The sequence below is a fragment of the Erpetoichthys calabaricus genome, chromosome 7 (assembly GCF_900747795.2).
Source record: "Erpetoichthys calabaricus chromosome 7, fErpCal1.3, whole genome shotgun sequence".
NCBI classification, from domain to species: domain Eukaryota; kingdom Metazoa; phylum Chordata; class Cladistia; order Polypteriformes; family Polypteridae; genus Erpetoichthys; species Erpetoichthys calabaricus.
The window spans coordinates 107,397,248-107,421,372 of NC_041400.2; the positions used below are offsets into that span (position 1 = coordinate 107,397,248).

General features: G+C 38.2%; 1 protein-coding gene across 1 annotated transcript in view; it reads left to right on the forward strand.

Annotated features, from left to right (window-relative positions):
- The window catches only part of LOC114654609 (centrosomal protein of 120 kDa), a 126,891-nt gene that overhangs the window by 6,775 nt on the left and 95,991 nt on the right, over positions 1-24,125 (forward strand). Inside the window, exons 2-7 of the mRNA XM_028805243.2 lie at positions 2,286-2,442; positions 6,506-6,620; positions 7,272-7,413; positions 15,461-15,609; positions 17,108-17,305; positions 23,752-23,979. Of these exons, the coding sequence (XP_028661076.1) occupies positions 2,286-2,442; positions 6,506-6,620; positions 7,272-7,413; positions 15,461-15,609; positions 17,108-17,305; positions 23,752-23,979 (989 nt within the window). The remainder of the gene's footprint in view (positions 1-2,285; positions 2,443-6,505; positions 6,621-7,271; positions 7,414-15,460; positions 15,610-17,107; positions 17,306-23,751; positions 23,980-24,125) is intronic.

Below are 24,125 nucleotides of genomic sequence, written 5' to 3' on the forward strand. Positions count from 1 at the left end.
ATGCGACTGCGAGAATGAAAAGTGAATTTAAAAAAAAAAAAAAAAAAAAACTAACCTTTACCAGTATCATAAGTTACACCGGCTGTTACAGACTGAAATCAAATTTATGTTGTTATTCTAAAATTGTAAGAATAAGAGCAGTTCACTTCTCGAAGTGGAGCCGTGCGGGATTGAACTCGCCACCCTCTGATTCCCAGTCAGGAGCCGATACCATTACGCCACCGCGGCGGTTGTAGTAAGAGTGTCAATGTGGCATGCTAACGCGGCTTTTTTTTTTTTTGTACAGTTATATTTTTGAATAAAAGCGCACGTGTTCTCTTATTTGTACCTTTTGTGAAAGTGTTTCTTTGATATATGGACTTCAGGCTTCATACGTTATATAGTTTATGCCAACATTTTGTCATTTACTATTAGAATATGGAAAAAGTTTCTGTTTTAAAAATGTGTTTGCACAGACTACTATAGAAACGGAACACACATGAAATGCGTGTATTCCAAATACCGCTATATTATTTCCACTGTAAAACTCCACTTCAATCCCAGATACTGTAATCAAATCAAGGCAAGGCATGAGCTAGGAGAAATTCGTTCTAAGTCGGTGGGGGGATGGAATAGCTGGCTGCTAGTAGCTTGTGTTTATCAGCACATTTAGACGACAAAAGACTCTGGCGGAGAGGTGCAAACGGATTTAAGACGCAATTTAAGGTGGGACGGATTTACGAGTTTTTTCGTAGGCTCTGGTAATTCTAGTGTTAAATGGTTCAGCCTGGGTCTTCTATGATGCCGTTTCTGTCTGGTTTCTACCTTGATTCCATTCTATTATGTCAGTTTGTAAAACCTCTGTGCCAAGGCTTACAGTATTACCTTTACTAAGCATACAGTTGTCATACACCAGGTTATAATTTGTTTTATTGTTAGTACTGTTTATACAGGTAGTCCCCAGGTTACGGACATCCAACCTACAACATACGAATGGGGCCGCAGCTGCGACGCATGCGCCTCAGTAACTGCCGCTCAGTCATCTTCGGCCTGCGGACGCTGCAAGCGGTGGCTGGACTGAGGCTGGAGGGGGGCGATTTCACTGCTCGCGCAGTGTAGTGTCCCTCGGGTGGCTCCCAGCAGCAAGCGGTTTCACTGCCCGCCCACCACACACGGCTGCCCCGTTCGTTCTAGGTGCGCGGCTGGTAATACTGCAAGCAGTGATCCGGTTGTGGCTGAACGGGGCGGCGGGGGTAGCATTGTAGTGTGCCTCGGATGGCTGCGTGTTGAATGGGGGTGGTGGTGTTGCGTACACTGCAGGCAGCATACTGTAGTGGAGGTGACTGTGAGGTGTGCTGGTGATGAACCGTCCCTCGCTGCCCCCATTCATTCTCAATAGCAAGCCTACTTGTACTGTTGCGCACACAGCAGGAAGTTGTCTCTTGTCAGTACAGGGTGGTCCAGATCTAATTATGCAGATCCGGATCGTCTGGATAACTTTGATTTGTGCAGGGACGATTCCAGTTCGGCGCGAAGACGATTCTTCATGTCATCAGTTCACACACTTCTCGATGGTCCGGAATTTTTTGGGTGATTTTCTATGTAATAAACTGAATAAGTTATAGTGAAATGAAAATTGCATAATTAGATCTGGACCACCCTATACATCAGACGTGTTGACGACTGGTGCCTTCCTGCTGTGATAGCTGTACAGTGCTGTGCAGAAGAGCTCATCTTAACCTTTTGTCTTCACCCTTCAACAATGTCTCTGAAACACAAATCTGATGCAAGTGCTTGTGATATAGTAAAGAAGAGAAAAACCATCACCATTGAAAATAAAGTAGAAATAATAAAAAGGTCAAAAAGAGGTGAAACTCCATCATTCATTGGCAGAGCACTTGGTTACAGTCGGTCAACAATTGCATTTGTTAAAATAATGTACCTGTTCCGACTTGCATACAAATTCAACTTGAGTGTCTACTCCGGGTTACGTATGAGATAGGGACTGTAGGTTTGTACTTAAGAACACATTTTATTCCAAATACATCTTTGCTTCTTTGAATATGAAAAAAACAAATTCTCCAGGTCTACTAAAATGCTGTATAAAATAACAAATACCAAAACTTGTATGAGAACTAGTGATACTTGCATTATTTGAGACTGTGAGAGTTGTAAACCTGTGGCCTCTGGTGCATAATATAACAGAGAAAAGAAAAAAACAAAACTTTCAGAGTTCTTCTTTCAGTGAATTCTAACGGACATTTATTTAATTTCATCTCATATTAAGATTTACTTTTTATTTTTAGGTCAACATTTTCCCAAACGTCCTAGACATTCTCTTGTTGTAGAGGTCAGGTTTGATGGTGAGCAGTTGGCTACTGATCCTGTAGATCATAAACATCAGCCACAGTTCTCTACAGAATTGGCCTGGGAATTGGACAGGAAAGCTCTCCACCAGCACAGGTAATGAATATATACACTGGTTATATTGTTGTCACAGAAGCTGTTGTAACCTATTCCACAAAATCTACCATAGACTAATAGATCTTAGTGGTTTGTTTGAATGAGTTTCTAATTTTTTTTTTCTGATTTTTATCAAAAATAATAAGATGCAATAGCAGAAAAGTGACCAGGAAACACACATGCACAATTAAAGTAGTAAACATTTGGGTACTCCAAACAGGACTTCTTTAGAAGATGACATGCACTTTATCCAACAAAGGGGTCACTTAATCTACATACCTCTCCTATTCTAAAATTGAATTTTCTGTCTCTGTTACTGAATTTCACTTCTATTTTCATCCATCCATCCATTTTCCAACCCGCTGAATCCGAACACAGGGTCACGGGGGTCTGCTGGAGCCAATCCTAGCCAACACAGTGCACAAGGCAGGAACCAATCCCAGGCAGGGTGCCAACCCACCGCAGGACACACACAAACACACCAAGCGCACACTAGGGCCAATTTAGAATCGCCAGTCCACCTAACCTGCATGTCTTTGGACTGTGGGAGGAAACCAGAGCACCTCGAGGAAATTCACGCAGACACGGGGAGAACATGCAAACCGGGTCTCCTAACTGCGAGGCAGCAGCGCCCCACTTCTATTTTCCAAAGTCTATTCTGGTATATTGTAATTGTTACAAATATGACAGGCTCCCTTTCTTGTTGAAACTTAAACATACAATTAAACTAAAATGATGTCATTAATTACATCTAAGTTGGACATTTGGACCAAGTTTAAATTTTACTATTTGTATGTAATATACGGAGGTTAAGTACATTATTTCTTAAATAAAGAAATAAAACAAACACCACAATTTTCAAGGCCATTTATAATTTTTTGATGGGTTATGGGTAGCTATTTCCCAGTTAACATGTTTACTGCGTTGAATTGTAGCCTGCAGCTTCACATGTTGATGTATTCTTTTCCACTTTCCTTCTGTTTTCCAGTGTGTTTATGTTATGTTGTTTGAACCATCCATCCATTTTCCAACCCACTGAATCCGAACACAGGGTCACGGGGGGGTCTGCTGGAGCCAATCCTAGCCAACACAGTGCACAAGGCAGGAACCAATCCCAGGCAGGGTGCCAACCCACCGCAGGACACACACAAACACACCAAGCACACACTAGGGCCAATTTAGAATCACCAATCCACCTAACCTGCATGTCTTTGGACTGTGGGAGGAAACCGGAGTGCCCGGAGAAAACCCATGCAGACACGGGGAGAACATGCAAACTCCACGCAGGGAGGACCCGGGAAGCGAACCCAGGTCCCCAGATCTCCCAACTGCGAGGCAGCAGCGCTACCCACTGCGCCACCGTGCCGCCCTGTTTGAACCATATGCTTGTAAAATTTTTTGTATGAAAATGTGCTATATAAATATTATTATTATTGTTATTAAAATACAGAAATGAAGTACTTGGGCCATTTTTGTTTTATATCAGCATACTGTTTTATTAAAGTAATATTGCATTTGTTAATTTAATTTTCTCTCTCTTGCTTGCTGCATTTCACTTCTACATTGCAACATCTATTCTGGTATTTCCTTATTTATTATGAATATGAGAGGCTTCCTTTCCTGTTAGTATATTAGCATACAGTTATGATAAAACGCAATAAAATAAAGTAGTTGTTGAGAAGTAAATATTTCAGTTTAATTTTGTATAGTTTTTTGTGAAATGTGCACAATTTTTGGTTTATGATTATTTTAAATTTTCCTTATTTGGAAGTTCAAGTACATTGTTATATTTATTTCTGGCGTTTCATTCAATCACCTTGGAAATGTCCTAATTTTTAAGACTTTAACTTTTTATTGTGACTGAAGTTATGGGATAGAGTAGTAGAAGCTAGGCTAAGAAGGGAGGTGATGATTAGTGAGCAGCAGTATAGTTTCATCCCAGGAAAGTACACTACAGATACAATGTTTGCTCTGAGGGTGTTGATGTAGAAGTATAGAGAAGGCCAAAAGGAGTTGCGTTGTGTCTTTGTGGACTAAGAGAAAGCATAAGACATGGTGCCTATAGAGGAGATGTGTTACTGTATGAGGAAGTCGAGAAGTATGTAAGAGTGGTACAGGATATGTAGAAGGGAAGTGTGACAGTGGTGAGATCTGCGGTAGGAGTGATGGATGCATTCAGAGTAGAGGTTGGATTACATCAGGGTTCTGCTCTGAGCCCTTTCTTATTTACATTGGTGATGGACAGGTTGACAGACAACATTAAACAGGAGTCCCCATTGACTATGATATTTTCGGATGACTTTGAGATCTGTAGCGAGATTAGGGACCAGGTTGAGGAGACCTTGGAGAAGTGGAGATATGCTCTACAGAGGAGAGGAATGAAGTTCAGTAGAAACATAACAGAATACATGTGTGTAAATGATAGGGAGTGTCGAAGAGAGATGAAGAAGACAGTGCAGGCAGGGTGGAGTGGGTGGCGAAGAGTGTCAGGAGTGATTTGTGACAGATGAGTACCAGCAAGAGTGAAAGGGAAGGTCTACAAGACAGTAGTGAGACCAACTGTGTTATATGGGTTGTAGATGATGACACTGACCAAAAAAGAGATGACAGCCTGTTGTTTAATCCTGTTTTGGTGAGTAGTATTTTAAAACTAAGGATGCTTTGCTTCCTTGCTTGAATTAGTTTTTTACATGAATTGTTTCTTAGTGAATGTCTACATTGTCCTTCAGGGTACCATTCCATTTTCCATTCATTAGTATTCCTTAACAGTTACCATGAAATTGAAACCTGATGTTTCTACATATTATAGGTAAAGTGTGCTGCTTAAAACACTTCAGACTAAAGTGTTTATTTGTTGCACTCGTTATTTTTATTTTGAAAGGAACTTTGGGGGGAAAAAGTAGTCTTTATATAGTGAATTCTACCCTGACTGTGTCATAGACAGATTTATTCTGTAGTGAAAAATGTTTCCCAACTTCTTGCTTAAAAAAGTATGAAAATTTTATTTTTTGGGTACAGTTGATTTTACTGATGTAAATGTAGGTAATCATCTTAATTGGGAACCTTATTCATTTCTGACATCACGTAATTCCAATAATATTCCCTCTCTGTGATGGATAATTAACATGTAGTTATTTGGTTATTACTAAACTAACTGATCCATCAGTTCATATTTATATTTGCATAATTTAATCCATATTAATAGAGGGTGCAGGTGTTATTCTATCCTTACTAGGCAACAGACAAGATATAAACCTGGAGATCTCCAGTTTATTTCTAGACCCATTCATGAACACACAATCATTTTAATGGGGCCAATACAGACTTGCTAATATTCAAAAATGCAAATCTTCAGGACATGAAAAGAGATCACAAAATGACATGGAGACAGAATCCTAAGACTGAAGTTGTCTTACTATTACTGCAGATTTTATTTTTTTCTCTAGCCGTCTGGAATTTTTTTTTTGTTTTTTCTGTCCTCCCTAGCCATCAGACCTTAGTTTTATTCTGTTAATTAGTGTTCCCTGATTTTAATTATTTTGTCTTTTTTCTCTTTCTTCATCATGTAAAGCACTTTGAGCTGCATTATTTGTATGAAAATGTGCTGTATAAATAAATGTTGTTGTTGTTGTTAAAAAGCTGGAGGTGGCAGAGTTAAAGATGTTAAGATTTGCAGGATTAGAAATGAGTACATTTAGTGGGTCAGCTCAGGTTGGACAGTTGGAAGACAACGTCAAAGAGGCGAAATTATGTTGGTTTGGACATGTGAAGAGGAGAGATGCTGGGTATATTGGGAGAAGAATGTTAAGGATTGAGCTGCCAGGTAAGAGGAAAAGAGGAAGGCCTAAGAAAAGGTTTATAGATGTGGTTTGAGAGGACATGAAGGTGGTGGTGTAACGGAGCAAATGCAGAGGACAAAAAGATATTTCTAATGGGAGCAGACAAAAGAAGAAGACTGTGGCTTAATTCTTATGTGTTTGCAGCGTTTGTGTGTTTCTTTTTTTCCCTTCCCACTTGTATGACAAGAGTAAAGTACAGATTTTCTTTTCTGGTTTGCATTCAGGTTACAGCGTACTCCAGTGAAGCTTGAGTGTTTTGCTGTTGATACACTGTCCTCTGCAAAGGAATCAGTTGGATATATTATTCTGGACCTGAGATCTGTTCAAGAAAAGAAACCGGCGAGTGTTCTTTTATTTGAACTACATTGATGTCTTCGATAACTGCTAATAATAAATAAAAAATACATAATATTTTTTTGTGTAGTTTTGATTTCAAAGAAAAGTTTTTTGTCACATTTATTTTTAATTTATAAAATTTTCTTTTTTTGTCAGAAAATCCCATCATTACAGGGCCAAAATCTTTTAATGATAGGTTTAATATTGCTCAAATGTTGAAACAAGATAAATACTGCATAATGTTTGACGTATCAGTAGTTCTTATTCGTATTCTTCATTCTGCATCTCAGTTTTTTTTGTGACTACTGCTTAAGCAACCGAATTACCTATTCACTATCCTGTATTTGCACTTTATTTTCAAAAATAACTACTGACAAGTGTCTTTTGGCAGAGTTGCAGTATTTATTTCTTAAAACTTGTGAGATTAGTGAGTATTGCAATAAATGTATCATACATGAAGCACTGCTGTATGTCTTTATGTAAAGCCATGCATTTTTTGCTAATTGTTCAAATTAATATGTGGTTTGAGCTATACTTAGAATTCAAGAATTCAAGAATTGAAAAAATACGTAAAAGGCTAAATGTGCATAATCAAAGCACATTTGTACCAAACTAAAGAGAGAAAAAAAAATAAAATGTGTTTTTTCTTTTTAGGCACCTAAATGGTATCCATTATTAAACACCAAATATACAAAACTTAAACCTGCTCTTCTGATTAGCATGGTGTTAGAAAGTGATTCAAAATCTATAGATGATGGATTTAAAGCCAAAGAAGCACCACCCAGAGAAGGTATAGGTGAGTTTAAGCTATGGTTTTTGACTGCTTTCTTTCAGTGCTAATAGTTCACTTTAATCATGAAACATTTACCACCTCTTTAGAACATGCACACAAATATATAATTTTTATATAATAGCTTTGATACAGTAGGTTCTTGTAACTAAGGAAAGATTAACTAGTTTTGTGTTCTGTTTGTTTTAGGACTCTTCACTTGAGATTATCTATTTTAACTGTCCTGTAACACTTATTCCTAAATAGTACCCCATGATGTTGTTTAATCGATTTATTTTGACCTTTTTTGTGGGTTGCTTTTGGTTAAATGCATCTGCTAAGTGAATAAATGTAAACATATGCTAGTTGCCATGCTTAATGTGTAAAACACTGCTAAACTTGTATGGAGTTTTGCACTCCATTTTCAAGTCTGTTCTTTTTTAACAGATGCTAAATTACCATTTCCATTCTGGTATACATTAGAGATGCTAATATCTTAAAAAGTATACATATTGGCAAACTGAATTGCATATAATTGCTAATCACCTTAAAAACCTAGTGTATTTTCCTGCTCAGTTTATTATGTTATGTGAAATTTATTCTAAAAAGTTAAAAACATCATTCTAGTTATGTATCACTGGAATAAAATAGTTGCATTTTACTCTTGTTGCCTTAAAGCACATACTCATCTCATTCCTCTTACTATATAACATTTGACTGTGGTGTCTGCATGAATGGACTCACACGGGATAACGTTGATGATGTATTTATCAATTCATTTTCTGAACCCTCTTACTGAAACTTTAGGATTGCTCTGGGTTCCAGATCCTATTCTGGTAGCCTCATACTCAAGGCATGAAATATCTTTGTAATGAATGCTCTTATGCTTAAACTTCTATAACAGGAGGGACTGTTATAGGTTATATAATGACTGACTTCTTATCATGCCTTTATGAAATACTAGCTGTGGTACCTGTGTAGGATGTGTTAAAATCTAGTAATCAACATAGGCCTCATGTTTTTATTTGATACATGGATTGTCCATTGGGTCTGGTATAATAATATGCACCCGATCCCTTTCCCTTGTGGCTGCCTTTTCATCTTTGGACAGAGCATCTGTTTCCTTTGAGTGTCGCTTGTTAAACTGACCACTCTTATAGTAGGTTTTTGCTGGGAAATTGAGTCAGGAGTTGCTACCACATTGTCCTGGTTTAGCAGCTCTAGCCTAGTTGTTTCAGGACTTTGGCTTCCCAACATGCACATTGTTTATCATCATGTTCACTTATCCCTTGCCCACTACACAAAGTTCTCAGACAACAGCATTACAGCTGTGGGAACCTTTTTCACGTTGCCCAGGCAGGTTCAAGAAAGTTGCTACCACATTGCCGTTATATAACGGTGGGCAACAGAATAGGAAGATAACATTAATTTTCTAATTTTTAGACCCTTATTTTGTAATTTTATAATTTTACCCTTCTTCTACATGTTTTGTCAATTTTTTCCCCCTATCCCTAGCAACTAGACAAACACACTAATACACAGAAACACACACCTCAGCACTTGTCCTGTTATTAAGGTGTATAAGCTGATTTCTGTCCATCTAGTAGTTATTCTCTGTTGGATATATTCAGCATTAATGTTTGCAGTGTACCATCTATTGGAGTGTATTTTGTAATCCATGTAGTAATAATGTGAACGCCATTTTTTTATTCCAACAGATGTCGCATCACAAACATTTGCACTGCTTTTATGAATCCCATAACAAATAACATTTAACAGAAACACAGCAACGGTATGGATACACAGACATAATCAGACACTTGTCCTTTTATTAATATGGATATGTACTATACTAATTTGATTTTCTTTAACAAATGAAGGGTTATTCAAACACATTCCCGTATTGTGTTGAAATTATTTTTCACTAAGCTGCCAGGCGACAGAAACGGGAACCACTTTCCCACCAACAAAGCGGTTTTCCTGTTACTCTGTGTAGACCAGTTATTTTTAAATTGATATCATATTCCATATCTATATATATAATTCACTAAGCCACCGACAAGTAGCCACCCATGGAAAGCACGCAAGACAGCCACGCCCACCAACTCTAAGACCATTGGATACGACGAAAACTTGCAGAGCCACGCCCACCAACTCGGACGCAGCAACTCACAAAACACGATGTCATTGGATACGACGACAACTCGCCGAGCCACGCCCACCACCTCGGACGCAGCACCTCACAACACAGGGCGTCAGTCACATTCGTCTCTGCTAGACTCCACATGCACATTTGAGCCACGTTGACTTTTCATTATTCTTTTCGGTTATGACGCACGCACCACCATCGCAAACTGTTTTACACGCCATGGTGTTAGAGTTGGTGGGCGGGTCTCCGTGAGTTGCTCTTGCGAGCAGGCACATGACCAGGCGGTGTGTATGCTTTGAGAATGAGGGTGAACGTGGCAGGACCATGTAAGAAGAGGCATGTTTGTCGCGGATGTGAATCGCTGAATGAGCGTGCGACGGCGGTCCTCCAATTGTCAGTCACGGACAATTGTATGTTTCCCTCTCAAAACACAATGAAGGAAGCAGTCTTTAAAAACCAATAAGCCCTGTGCCTCTGTTTCATTAGCGTCTCACCTGCTTCACTGATGCAGGCCCTGCCACCGTCGAGACGCTCTCTCAGCAGCTGACCTTCTACACAAGCTGTGTGGGTGGGTGGGTGTTACTTAATTAGTTACTCGAAGCATTTCAAGATTTAATATGCACAAGCGGTAACACTGCAAAACCAAACCAGAAAAGACGGCTGGCAAAAAGTGTCCGACAAATTAAACGCGTGTGCATTGTACTTACTGAAAGCAGCGTTACGGATTTTGCAAATGTTCATTTTTTTCCCTCCTTTTAGACAACTATGTCTTTCCGGAAGTGTTCAGCCATCAATAAATAATTATGCGGCGTATGCCTGCAGGAACACGTGCAGCGAGCGAGAGAGAAAGCGCGAGTGACACACACACATATACAGGTGCGTGTGCGAGAGAGAGAGCACTGGACACATAAGAATAATAATACTTCGTTACATTGATATAGCGGTGTTCTCAGTATTCAAAGCGCTATCCACACAGGGAGGAACCGGGAAGCGAACCCACAATCTTCCACAGTCTCCTTACTGCAAAGCAGCAGCACTACTACTGCGGCACAAGGCAGTTAAAGAATGCACCGGGCTCGATTTTGTTTTCACTTGTGTTTACAGCGATCGGGTCATAAATAGCATTGTTGCAATGTTACTTTTCTTGGTGGCTTATTACATTACGGATGTTTCACATGTTCATTTTTTCCCCTGTGCTTAAAAGACATTAAAAAAGTGTTTCTCCACTGTGACTCTGGAACCTCACAGTATGCAAGCTATATTAAGCGTCAACAACGAAGACCCGCTATACCTTAATTTACAAGTACAGACAACTGTGTTGTTCAGGAAGTGTTCACCCATCAATACATAATTATGCGGCGTATGCTATGCTGCGGGTTGGCTAGTATTAAATATTGCATACTTTGGCAGTGGTGGGAATATGATTACTTTTAGTTAAGTAAAATAATCTGTAATCTTCATGTATCTCTTATTCCGGTAACATATTCTAATTGAGTATGAATCCCTGGATCTCTTTTGATTGACAACAGTTTTTGGTAGAGAATATAAACAGGAAGTTATCCTGGATTTCCTCTTCATAGCTAGCCAATCAGTTATGAGTTCATTGCAGTCTGATTCCGACCACAGTTTCAATGTATAGTTATAGAAGTGAAAATTGATTGTGTGATAACTCTGTCTTTAAAAATATGTTTACTAATACTATGGATAAGAGTGTTCTATATCATTAATAATATTAATAGCCATAGTGTTGTATGATACAACTGGTGCCTTGCCAAATTTGGAACATAGAATAAAGAACCATCACAAACTTAAACACTGTTATTACACAGTACTTAAAGTAATACTATTGCATGAAACCTATATTAAGATTGATAATCATTTTAGCATTTGCACACTTCACTGTTTAAAATTTAGAAAACAGCTCTTAATTTTAATCGCTTTTATAAGGTCAAAGGCCCTAACTAGTCCATATACTCTGCTGTAGATTTATTGTAATGATAATAGTAATTCATTATATTTATACAGTAATCCCTCGCTATATCGCGCTTCGACTTTCGCGGCTTCACTCTATCGTGGATTTTATATGTAAGCATATTTAAATATATATCGCAGATTTTTTGCTGGTTCGCAGATTTCTGCTGACAATGGGTCTTTTAATTTCTGGTACATGCTTCCTCAGTTGATTTGCCCAGTTGATTTCATAAAGGGGACGCTATTGGCAGATGGCTGAGAAGCTACCCAACCAGAGCGCGTATTACATATTAAATAAAACTCCTCAAATATATTGTGAGCACGGGGGCTGTTTGCACCCCTAGAGGATACGGCCGCTCCTCAAAAAACGCTGAAAGATTACCTTCACATTGCTCTCTTCCTTGCTGGGCTTACATATGGCTGCTTTGTCAAGCGATACGCTTCCTGCACGGTGCTTCGCATACTTAAAAGCTCGAAGGGCACGTATTGATTTTTGATTGTTTGTTTTTCTCTGTCTCCCTCTCTGACCTTCTCTGCTCCTGACGGAGGGGGTGTGAGCAGGAGGGCTGTTCGCACCCCTAGACGATATGGGCGCTCGTCTAAAAATGCTGAAAGATTACCTTCACGTTGCTCCCTTCTGTGCAGCTGCTTTGTCAAGTAACATGCTTCCCGCACGGTGCTTCGCATACTTAAAAGCTCGAAGGGCACGTATTGATTTTTGATTGTTTGTTTTTCTCTGTCTCTCTCTCTGACATTCTCTGCTCCTGACGGAGGGGGTGTGAGCAGAGGGGCTGTTCGCACACTGGCCTAGAGGATACGGACGCTCCTCTAAAAAATGCTGAAAAACTACCTTTACATTGTACATCCTTGCAGCTGCTTTGTCCGGCAGTGCTTCGCATACTTAAAAGCCAAACAGCCCTATTGATTTTTGTTTGCTTTTTTCTCTCTCTCTCTGACATTCTCTGCTCCTGACGCGCACTCTTTTGAAGAGGAAGATATGTTTGCATTATTTTAATTGTGAGACGGAACTGTCATCTCCGTCTTGTCATGGAGCACAGTTTAAACTTTTGAAAAAGAGACAAATGTTTGTTTGCAGTGTTTGAATAAAGTTCCTCTCTCTCTACAACCTCCTGTGTTTCTGTGCAAATCTGTGACCCAAGCATGACAATATAAAAATAACCATATAAACATATGGTTTCTACTTCGCGGATTTTCACCTTTCGCGGGGGGGTCTGGAACGCAACGCCCGCGATAGAGGAGGGATTACTGTATAGCACTTTTCTCTCTACTCAAATCGCTACCACACAGGGAAGACCCGGGATGCAAACTCATGATCTCCTTACTGCGAGGCAGCACTGCTACCACTGCACCACCTGTGTGTAAAGCAATATACAAAAAATGAAAATACTAGAAAGGTCATTTAATCCCATCCAACTACTCCATGAGCAATCACACTCAGTACCTTAAGAGAACACCCAGTGTTAAATAGTGTGCCACATGGGGACACGAGTTTGGGCAGCTGCTACACTGTAATCTGTAAATTTACAATTATAGTAATCTAAAGTGTAAACTGAAATATTATCATTAAAGTTAAAACTTATTTTATTAATATTTAATAATAAAATAAGACTATTACACATTAAAAATAAACCCTAGCATGAAAAATATATATTGGAATTTTCCCTGTCTTTATTCAATTTTTAAGACTTTCTTATATTTCTTGGTTGCATTTCTAAATGTTGCTGTCAGTCCAGCTTGTAAACATAACACCATATTGTATTCCTGACTTACATTGCTGCTGCTCAATACCATTTATAGGATGTTCTTTTTTTTCGTCAATTTCAGACTTTTAACCATTGACTTGCTCCATGGTTCAGAGGAATACATTTTATCAGTCTTCAAACCAGAAAGTTTTTAGTAAAGAATCTCAAATTAAATTTACTAATATTTCAATCCCCTTTTCCCTCTGAGATCGCAAGAAGTCTCAGGTTCCATCTCTGAGATATATTTTCAGAGTCTGTGCTTTTGTCTAATAGGCCATTTTACTACAATGATTCTGATACTTTACCATAGTTACCATTTATTCAGCTTTTTCTATACAGTATATCGATAGATAGATACTTTATTAATCCCCAAGGGGAAATTCACATACTCCAGCAGCAGCATACTGATTAAACACAATATTAAAGAGCAAGAAAAACACAGTGCAAGTTAAAAAAAGAAAAATGCAAGGTGGAGAGTGCGAGGCAGGTATATAGATAATAATCTTGTGTAGTGTTAACGTTTACCCCACCCCGGGTGGAATTGAAGATTCGCATAGTGTGGGGGAGGAACGACCTCCTAAGCCTGTTAGTGGAGCAGGACAGTGACAGCAGTCTGTTGCTGAAGCTGCTCCTCTCTCTGGAGATGATACTGTTCAGTGGAAGCAGTGGATTCTGCATGATTGACAGGAGCTTGCTCAGTGCCCATCACTCCGCTACAGATGTCAAACTGTCCAGCTCCGTGCCTAATAGAGCCTGCCTTCCTCACCAATTTGTCCAGGCGTGAGGTGTCCCTCTTCTTTATGCTGCCTCCCCAGCACACCACTGAGTAGAAGAGGGTGCTCGCCACAACCGTCTGATAGAACATCTGCAGCATCTTATTGCAGATGTTGAAAGACGCCAGCCTTCTAAGGAAATATAGTCGGCTCTGTCCTCTCTTGCACAGAGCGTCAGTATCAATGTAGCTTTTATTTGATCTGTACTTATTTTATCTATCTGTTCATTTCCATACATCTTTTTCTGTGTTTGCTGCAAAGTCGGCTAGTTCTACTTTTTAATGCCTTGCTGGCTTTAACTCAACTGTGTTATTGTGTTATTTACTCTCTAAACTCCCAGGTCACCCTAATCAGCCAGGGTTTTCATTACATATTGTATTCTTTGTTAAATTTCTTGAAGTAGACCCTGTGGATGGCACATTAATTAATGACATTAATATTGGAAGCATGCCACCCTTGGCCTGACTACAGCCAGGTGTAACATTCATTGTCTAGGCCTTCTCCACCACCATTTTTTTGGACTGCCTCTGGGATCTGCATCATGCTTTTCTTTCATATCTGAAATATCGGGTGATATCTGCTAGGTGTTTAAAATGTGGAAATCCAAAGGTAAATAAAGTAACAATACATATAAAGTCAAAGGATGTCAGGGAGACATCTAAAGTGTTCATATAGGAGATTCAATGTCTTCTTTGTATGATGTTTAATTTTTATTTTGCTACATGCACTCTGGGCTCCTTGATTGTATTCATTTCTCTTTATTTGCAAGTTGCTTTTAGCAGCCATACACCACTGGCAGACTACTTCATACAAAGCTTTTGAATTTCCGTACAGAGGGTGCTGTGGTCTTAAAAAAATCCTCTGATGTTCATTTTTGTAATGGTTGCCATTGCACAAAGTATGACAATATAATTAAATCCTTTGCATCTCTTGCTCAGGTTTTTTACTTGCATTGCTTTTTGAACTGTACATTGTATTTTATTATTTGGCATGTAGATTTGCCAGTGAAAAGTGTATACACACCCATATAAACTTTTTTGTAACCACAATTTGCTGTGTAATTATGTAGTATGTTGTATTCACAAACTTGTTTAATACTGAAAACAGTGTACTGAAAAAATAGACTTTGATTTTTGGTAAGCTTAACCTTTTTTTAAGGACAGATATTAATTAAGCTGAGTGCCCCTAAAAATAAAACTCAATATGTACTTCAGAATTAAAAGATCACACATTTCAAGCATTTCAGCCAAACTCAGCCTAACAGTACTGCTATTGCATTTTTATAGGATCGTAGAAAAGAGACAAATTATGTTGTTATGGCCCTGACAATAATGCATGAGACAATAAGTCATTTCTAACTTTTAAAAAATATTTCTGAATTGTTGCTAATATGCTTTTTGCTATTTATCTCATTATAGTAATTCCTCCTTTAACAAGTCTCGATCCAAAAAATGTAGTACCTGCACTAAATGAAGATGAAGGATATTATCAAATTGGTCCATCTGAATACTGCAATGAAATGTTTGTTTTGTCAGTAACTATAGCTTTTGCAGCACAACTGGAACAGGTAAATTTCATATTTTGGCAATTGTTCCTTTTAGTTTTGGCTTTGTAAAATATGATTATTGCTGTAACTGTAATGTTACTTACAAGCTCTTTAAACCTTGTTTAATGCTGAAAAACTAGCTTTTCTTCTGTAGAGGAAATCATCAGTTTTCCATATATAATATTGACTTGTCAGTTTGGATCATTGATTAACATTTAAATTTTATTTTGAATCATATAAGCATTGTAGAAATTTGATTTTTTTCCCCCAGTGGAATTGCTCATGGAAATGGTAATACATGCAGAAGCAGAAACCTTAATAATTTATTTGTAACAGTTTTTGCTTAATACTTGACTGTAAATATCACATCCCAAATCAGTATTGTGTGTCTTGCAAAAGATCAAATGGACAAATTTTTTTCCTTTAAAAAAATACATGTGAATTTAACCACTACTACTATATTAATATAATATTGCATATTTATAAGTGCTGTATATGGGTACGTTATTAATTTACTTTCTTGGGGTAGAGAAAGAAAGCCATCTGAAGCAAGAACAAAAATAAAAGTCTCCATTTTAGCTGGCCTTTCCAACTGTTATCGGTTATAAGCAGCACTTAACTGTGAATGAGGGTTTCTCATTTTAACAGATTTACAGCCATAAATAAAATTATGCCTCCAGTGAGTTGCTTTCTGGTTTTAGTGCACCAATATTTCTATCCTTAAGTTTAGCGATAAGGTGAGTCTCGTTCCTGCGTAGATTTTGCAAACTGTGTAGGTTTCTTCTGCCTAGTCTTTGATGTTTGTTTTTTTGTTATCAAGTCGACATAACATGATCTCCTCCATTGTGTTAGCCTTCATCTCATACATTGAGTGCTGGACCATCATGTACTATGGTCTTTTACAGATGAACTACAATTAAGAGTGTTTTGTTCAGCTTATTGTAATGGGATGTTTTTACATTTGAATGTGCATTTTATCACTGTTCTGCCTCGCAGAATAGTTGTTTGATGTTCAAATGAATATTAATATAACCTTATGAATATTCATGTACATAGGTGTAAGGAAGTCGAAATAGAATTACAGGAAGTCAGTAGTTAGCATGTTTTACGATTAGTCAGTGTTAGTCCCATCGAAGCAAAGCCTGTATTATTTTAAGTTAATTTGATAAGTATAGAGCAAAGTTATATTGTTTATTTAAATCAGTAATTATTTGTATTTTACTTCTTTTCAGTTTCACTCTAACTTCATTAAATCGAATTAAAATTGGAGCAAGGCGCTATCTCCTGACTCTATTAATCTTTTGTGAAGTAGAGTTTGGCTGCTGTTTAGTTTCTGGTTCAAACACCAAAGACGAGAACAGTACAATTGCATTTAAAGATTATGAAAAAAAAATCTATAATTTGTTTTACTGTTCTTAATTATTACATTATTAATGTACTTTAATATTATGAAGCAATTTTTTGATGATTATTTTGTGAATATATTTTAATATTCATTTAATTTTGCCTTTATTTCAAGTTAATCCCTAGCACAACAAAACTCCCAGATGAGAGACCAGAGTTTTTCTTCTATTATACATTGCTTGGAAATGATGTTACCAATAAACCTTTCACTGACCTAATTAATTGTGATTTTAAACCTGAGAGAGCATCAGTGAAGATACGAAGTAGTCCTGAAGTCCTGAGAGTGTATTTTAGTGCTCAGCCCAATTTACAGGTTTGTGTGGGTCTATAATATTCATACTAAATACAAATGATTGGAGAAGATTAGAGAAATGGATGACACATTACTAACAATACTAAGGTGAATGTCTTCCCTCTTGCAAATCATTAGTATACTAACAACTGCAGATGTTTCTACCTTAGCAGATGATACAATATTGGTCACTTTATAATAGGATGATGGGGAAATAACATGGACCATTTAGGCTGTTATTGCTACAGGTGTTGGTCATTCTTATTTATTTTTACATGTGACAAAGGTATACATCTGACCACATATTTCAGTGGAAAGAGCCTATTAGACATGTATTTATGAAAGTAGATAACATTAAAAAATGTTTTTTTTTTTTTTTTTAATTTGACACTACATCAGTGATTTTCGTTATTAAAAACATTCCTATATCATATGTATAGTTAAATAGGAACACTGCTAACAAGAGTATGTAGTTTGTAAAGATTAACCTCCAAGCAATCTAGTATAACATAAGTGTTTTACTGAAATCTTTAAAGTTGTGGCAGTCCAGAAATATCCTCTTTGTCATGATTTTTTGTGACAATCCAAGCAGTGGAGGAGAGAGCAAAGCATTTTTTGTGTTGTCTGAATTTGTTTTGATAGATGGGTAGGCAGGCATATTTTAGATTATTTTTTTTTTTTTTTTACATTTTCTTGAAACTTTTATACTTTTAATTTTAAAGTGCTTGTTTTGTTTTAATTTGTTTTGAATATTTCTTGATACTGATTTCACTGTAATATTACTTTGTTAATGTTTATTCTAATGTAATGTGAAAAAGGAATTTGAGGAAATGGTTGAATTACTCTGAATTTCCATCATTACAATTTATAGTACATTTTTCTAAGCAGGTTAATGTAATTTTGAACTATGAATGTGAGATTAGCATTGTTTCTAGTAGTTAATTGAAAGCTGCCTTCATTTATATTTGATCAAGTATTTATCTGACACTGCAGAACGTATTAAAATGTTATACTGATCAGTGGTGATAGTCTCAATAAACAGACCAACAGAGGGCATGTTTCAAAATATTATTTCAATTAAAATGTAACAAATGATACTTGTGTTCCTTACAGTTTTTTCCATAAATATTTTACATGCAGTCCAGTACACCTTAAATCTAATGCTTTAGCTTATTTCATTTTCTGTTGAACATCTGGGTGGATAGGCAATCGTCCTTACTATAATTGAACATTTAAACATATGTTAAGGTAATGCACAATGTCACATAATGTAATTTATAGGTTTTTCATTATGTGGGGACACCTATATCACAACCCAATCAAAGGTCCACATGATCCAATTAAGAGATATAGGAGAGAGGAGGATCTGATGCAACACAGATGACCAACATGAATAGCATGCTGACCCACTACAGAACCCACTTATGCTTATACCCGTTGTCACTCATATAGGCCAATTTATAATCATGATTTTTAGCTTAATTCACATTTTTTGTATATGGAAGGATAACCAGAATACAAAGGGAAAAATATAGACAAACACCACAAAGACCATGATGACGGATAGGTTTCAATCTTAGAGAGTTGGATCACTGTGTCACCCTATACTATTAGTACAAATTGTCAATTATTGTTTATTCACCTTTATTTCTTTATAGTCAAAATAGTGAAAATGTTTTTATGAATAAATACTAAAAGATTTCCTTTATCATGCAAAATTATTCTAAAAATAAATATAAAGTACAAATAATAAATATGTGTATACAGGGTGAGCCAAAATGAAGTACCACATTTCTCAAATTCATTGCACAAGTTAGAGGCAGCTGAGTTGGTTGGGGCGGGTTCCTTTGATAGCTGATCCCTTGTAGTTTTCATTCGGCAACATGCCTTGGTCTGATGCACACGATGCCTTTGCTATCAAAGCATTCTTCAAAGACAACGAATCCATCATCACTACGTAACGTGCCTTCTGAACGCACTTCAGCATTCCTCCTAACGGTGATGTCCCAAATTGAAAACAGTTCTTCGTGGCTATATTTAGACAGATGGGTACAACATTGAACAGAAAATCTCTAGGCTGTCCTCAGACTGTACGAACGCCTGAAAACATCCAAGCTGTAAGAGCATCAATTTTGCAGTCTCCTAGACGTTCTGCATGCAAACATGCTTCTGCCTTAGGCATTTCCAACACGTCTTTGAGGAGGATTTTGCATGATGACCTTTAATTTCCATCCGTACAAAATGATGTTAGTGCGGGAACTCACTGAGAGTGACAGTTGTGCGTGAACATTCTGCAAACCGTTTATCATGACATTTCCATTTGAATTGTTGCGTAAATAAGCAAAACTTTTGCTGTTGGGCTGCAACCAACCCTCATGAACTTCATCAGAGACCTATGCACAGTGAGCATGTTATAGTTTTGTGCGCCATTGCAGAATTTGGCATTGTAGGCCCTTACCTTTTTGAGGAGGGGGGAGCAACGGTCACTATCACTTCAGAACATTACATTGAAAGGCTAGAGAACTTTTTGCAGCCCCAACTAGAAGAAATGGATATGATGGATGCCAGGTTTCAACAGGATGGAGCAACGGCTTATACGGCGTGGAGATCCATGCAAGATTTGCGGGAGATGTTTCTGGGGAAACTGATCTCCCTGCGAGGCAATGTTGGGTGGCCTTCACGTTTGCCTGATCTTGCTCCGTGAAATTTCTTCTTGTGGGGCTATCTCAAGTTGAAGTTATACACTCACCGACCTCAAAACCTTGAAGCCCTCAAGGACGCTGTTTGCCACAAAATCGGCGCTGTTCCCCTTGAAATGCCTGAACGAGTCATGCAAATGTTCAGAAATTGTCTCGAAGAGTGTATTGCTAATGATGGCCACTAGCTTGAAGACATCATTTTTAAAATGCAGTGAAAAAAAATCTATTTTGTATACCCTTTCTTGTCATGTAATGAAATTTATTTTACTAGCCAACCCGCGGCGTACAATACGCCGCATAATTACGTATTGATGGGTGAACACTTCCTGAACGACACAGTTGTCCAAATGGGGTGGGTTTGAGGATACCACTGTGAGTGAATGAAAAGATGGACCTCTGGAGAGAGCAACATACAGTTGTCCGTGACTGAAAGCGGGATCGTCTGTGACGATGGAGGCCACGCTGGTGAAAGTTACTTCGTCGGTAGGGATAAGTTTCAGCACTTGTTCATTAAGGTGTAGCGAGTCTTCGTTGTTGACGCTTAATATAGCTTGTGTACTGAGTTGTTCTGGAGTCACAGTTGAGAAACACTTTTTTAATGTCTTTTAAGCACAGGGAAAAAAATGAACATGTGAAACATCTGTAATGTAATAAGCCACCAAGAAAAGTAACATTGCAATAATGCACGCTACGACCCAATCACTGTAAACAGAAGTGAAAACAAAATCGAGCCCGGTGCATTCTTTAACTGCCTTCTCTGCCTTGTAGCGCAGTGGTAGTGTTGCTGCTTTGCAGTAAGGAGACTGTGGAAGATTTTGGATTCGCTTCCCGGTTCCTCCCTGTGTGGATAGCGCTTTGAATACTGAAAGTGCCGGTATATCAATGTAATGAAGTATTATTATTAATAATATTAATTATTATTATTATTAATTAGAGTCCAGCCCTCTCTCTCTCTCTCGCGTGCGCCTGTATGTGTGTGTGTGTGTCACTCGCTCTCTCGCTGGCTCGCTCACTGCACGTGTTCCCGCAGGCATACGCCGCATAATTATTTATTGATGGCTGAACACTTCCAGAAAGACACAGTTGTCTAAAAGGGGTGGGTTTGAGGATACAACAGTAAGTGAATGAAAAGCTGGAACTCTGGAGAGAGGAACATACAACTGTCCGTGACTGAAAACTGGTTTTGGCAGATACATGCATATCTTTTTGAAAGTTTGGCCCTGTGCCTTATTAATTGTCATTGCAAAGGCCAATCAAACAGGAAAAATTGTCTTTGTGTAAAGGTAAAAGGCAAATTATCCGCGACAAACAAACTGTTTTACACGCTGCATACCAACCCGCGGCGTAGTATACGCCGCATAATCACGCCGCTTTTTTAATGTTTTTTAAGCAGAGTGAAAAAAATGAACATTTGCAAAATCCGTAACGCTGCTTTCAGTAAGTACAATACACATGCGTTTAATTTGTCGGCCACTTTTTGCTAGCCGTCTTTTCTGGTTTGGGCTGCTTTTGCAGTGTTACCGCTTGTGCATATTAAATCTTGAAATCCTTCGAGTAACTAATTAACTAGATAGATAGATAGATAGATAGATACTTTATTAATCCCAATGGGAAATTCACTAACTAACTAACTAACTAACACCCACCCACCCACACAGCTTGTGTGAAAAAAATGCGCCCGTTCTTTCATCATTTTGTTGCAGCCTATCAAAGACTTGCTGATCATGTTTTCTAGACTTAATATACATTGGCTTTTCACTCAGCGCGGGGGCGCGCATTCATCTCGGATTATTACATTCAGCTAGACTAATCTGCTACACGGCTGTGTTTGAAAAACCGACTTATCCCGGATGAGTTTCACCGGCATTAATGATTAGGAATCCGGTTGGAACAAAACCCTGCAGACACAGGAGTTTGGGAAACACTGCTGAACACAGACGAAACCGACTCAGGTGAGGAGTTGGGGCGGGCAAAGTAGTTGCAGCTATTGATTATTCAGTGTTGTTTGCCTGGGTGTCTGATCTGCTCGACGGGATCAGAAATAAAAGGAAAACAATGTGAAGGCAATGTCACAGGTGTTCCTGTGGTATAGCGGGTCCACAGCTCCCCTTCAAAAGGCCATTTTTAAATAAATGATCACCGCGCTCACAGCGTAACGAGGGGCGTGGAAGTGTGGCTGAAACGGTTTCCGGGAGGAATCCTGCTGCGGGCGTTTCTCCCCTGTGCAGTGTGCGAGCGAGTGAGGAGAGAGAGAAAGCCGGTACGTTAGAGTGAGCGAGAGCAGGCTCGAAAGCAATGTGTTCCTGTGGTATAGCAGGTCCATAGCTCCCTTTCAAAAGGCCATTTTTAATCAGGCGACTGACAGTAGTGGAGTCAGGCACAGAGAAGGTCAGCTGCTGAGAGAGCGTCTCGACTGTTACAGGGCCTGCATCGGTGAAGCAGGTGAGACGCTAATGAAAAAGAGGCACAGGGCTTATTGGTTTTTAAAGACTGCTTCCTCCATTGTGTTTTAACCTCAGTTTTAAAGGATTGTTTTAAGGATCCCATGGGATACCCCTCGCAAGCTGTTTTACACGCTACATACAGCAATTCACATCCGCGAGAAACATGCCTCTATGAATAGTCAACGTGGCTCAGAGGTGCATGTGGACTCTAGCACAGACGAACATAAATGACGCTGTGTTTTCTGAGTTGTCGTGTCCGAGTTGGTGGGCGTGGCTCTGCGAGTTGTCGTCGTATCCAGTGGTCTTAGAGTTGGTGGGCGTGGCTCCGTCCTGCGTGCGCCATGGGTGTCTGTCTTGTCGGCGGCTTAGTGAATTATATATATAGATCCTGTAGCTTTTTTGTAAAATAAACGTTTTAAATGTGGTACTTCGTTTTGGCTCACCCTGTAAATATAATATAAAATATAGATTAGCAGCCATTTGTTTTACTTCTATACTTAAGATACCATAGTCCCTTGTGATGTACTATCTTCCGTTACATTTTGCTCTTTTTGGAAACCAATCAGCTGTACTCTTAAGCGTTATGTGGTGAGGAGTTAAAAGAATATGTACACACCTTTTATCTGTAATATTTTAATTAAGAAACCCACAATTTTTTGCAATACTTCTTGATTGTAATTATAGGTGTGGTAGAAGTTAAATAAAGAAACTCATCCTCTGTTAGGACAAGTTTGATAAAACCTCTTCGAGGCAGTAACCAGTGAACCGAAAACTTATCCAATGTGTCCAAATGTTGAAGAGGGAGCATTCATCAGAGCAGTCTGTTACAAAATGGTCAAAAAAGTAAGGGCAGAGGTCTGTTTTATAACAACTGAATTTGCATAACAGTGCCGCATTAATGCTTACATATCATACTCTGATTGGGTAAAAGACATGAGGTGCTTTAGCACAGAACACAACCGGCATAAAATAGATGTCTTTCTCCATTATATCCATGTTCTTCAAAATCTCTTGAATTCAGCTTATCTTGTTATGAAAACAGTATGCGTTCCAACTAGCAAATCTTATTAGGTGCATGAAAGAACATTACTTCAGCTGGTTTCTTGAACCACCCCCCTGGAACATTCTGCTTGTTTGTTTGACAATTTCAGCAGTCTCTTCATGACATTTCTAAAACAAAATACTTAACTATTGTTACCTCTAAATTTATTCTCTCACACAGGTGTAATATTTTTTTACTTATGTGTTTTTTTACATATAGTATCTGTTTTATGTTCCCTATTAATCCTATAATTTCATTAACTCTTAAACGTTTCTTCTTTAGATCTACCTTTGCTGTGGAGACCAGTCTCTTGGAAGCACTAACATTTCATTGGCAAGCTTCTTGAAGAAAAGCATCACTGATGTTGAAAACCAACCAGTTGCAATAGAAGGAGTCTTCACTCTTATACCTCCTAATCAATCTAAACAGAAAGTGCTATCTGTTCCTCTTGAATTACAACCAGCAGTTGGTGTATCTGTAACATTGAAGAAGGAGAATATTCATTCACAGGTACCTGTCACAATTTATGTTTATATAATATAGTCTGTAGATTTGCACCTGTGTTATTATCTCAAGAGCCTCACGTTTGGAAATTTTTTTCTGCTACTTTGATTGAACTATCCATTGCTTTATCATTCTTCAGTCAGTATTCATAT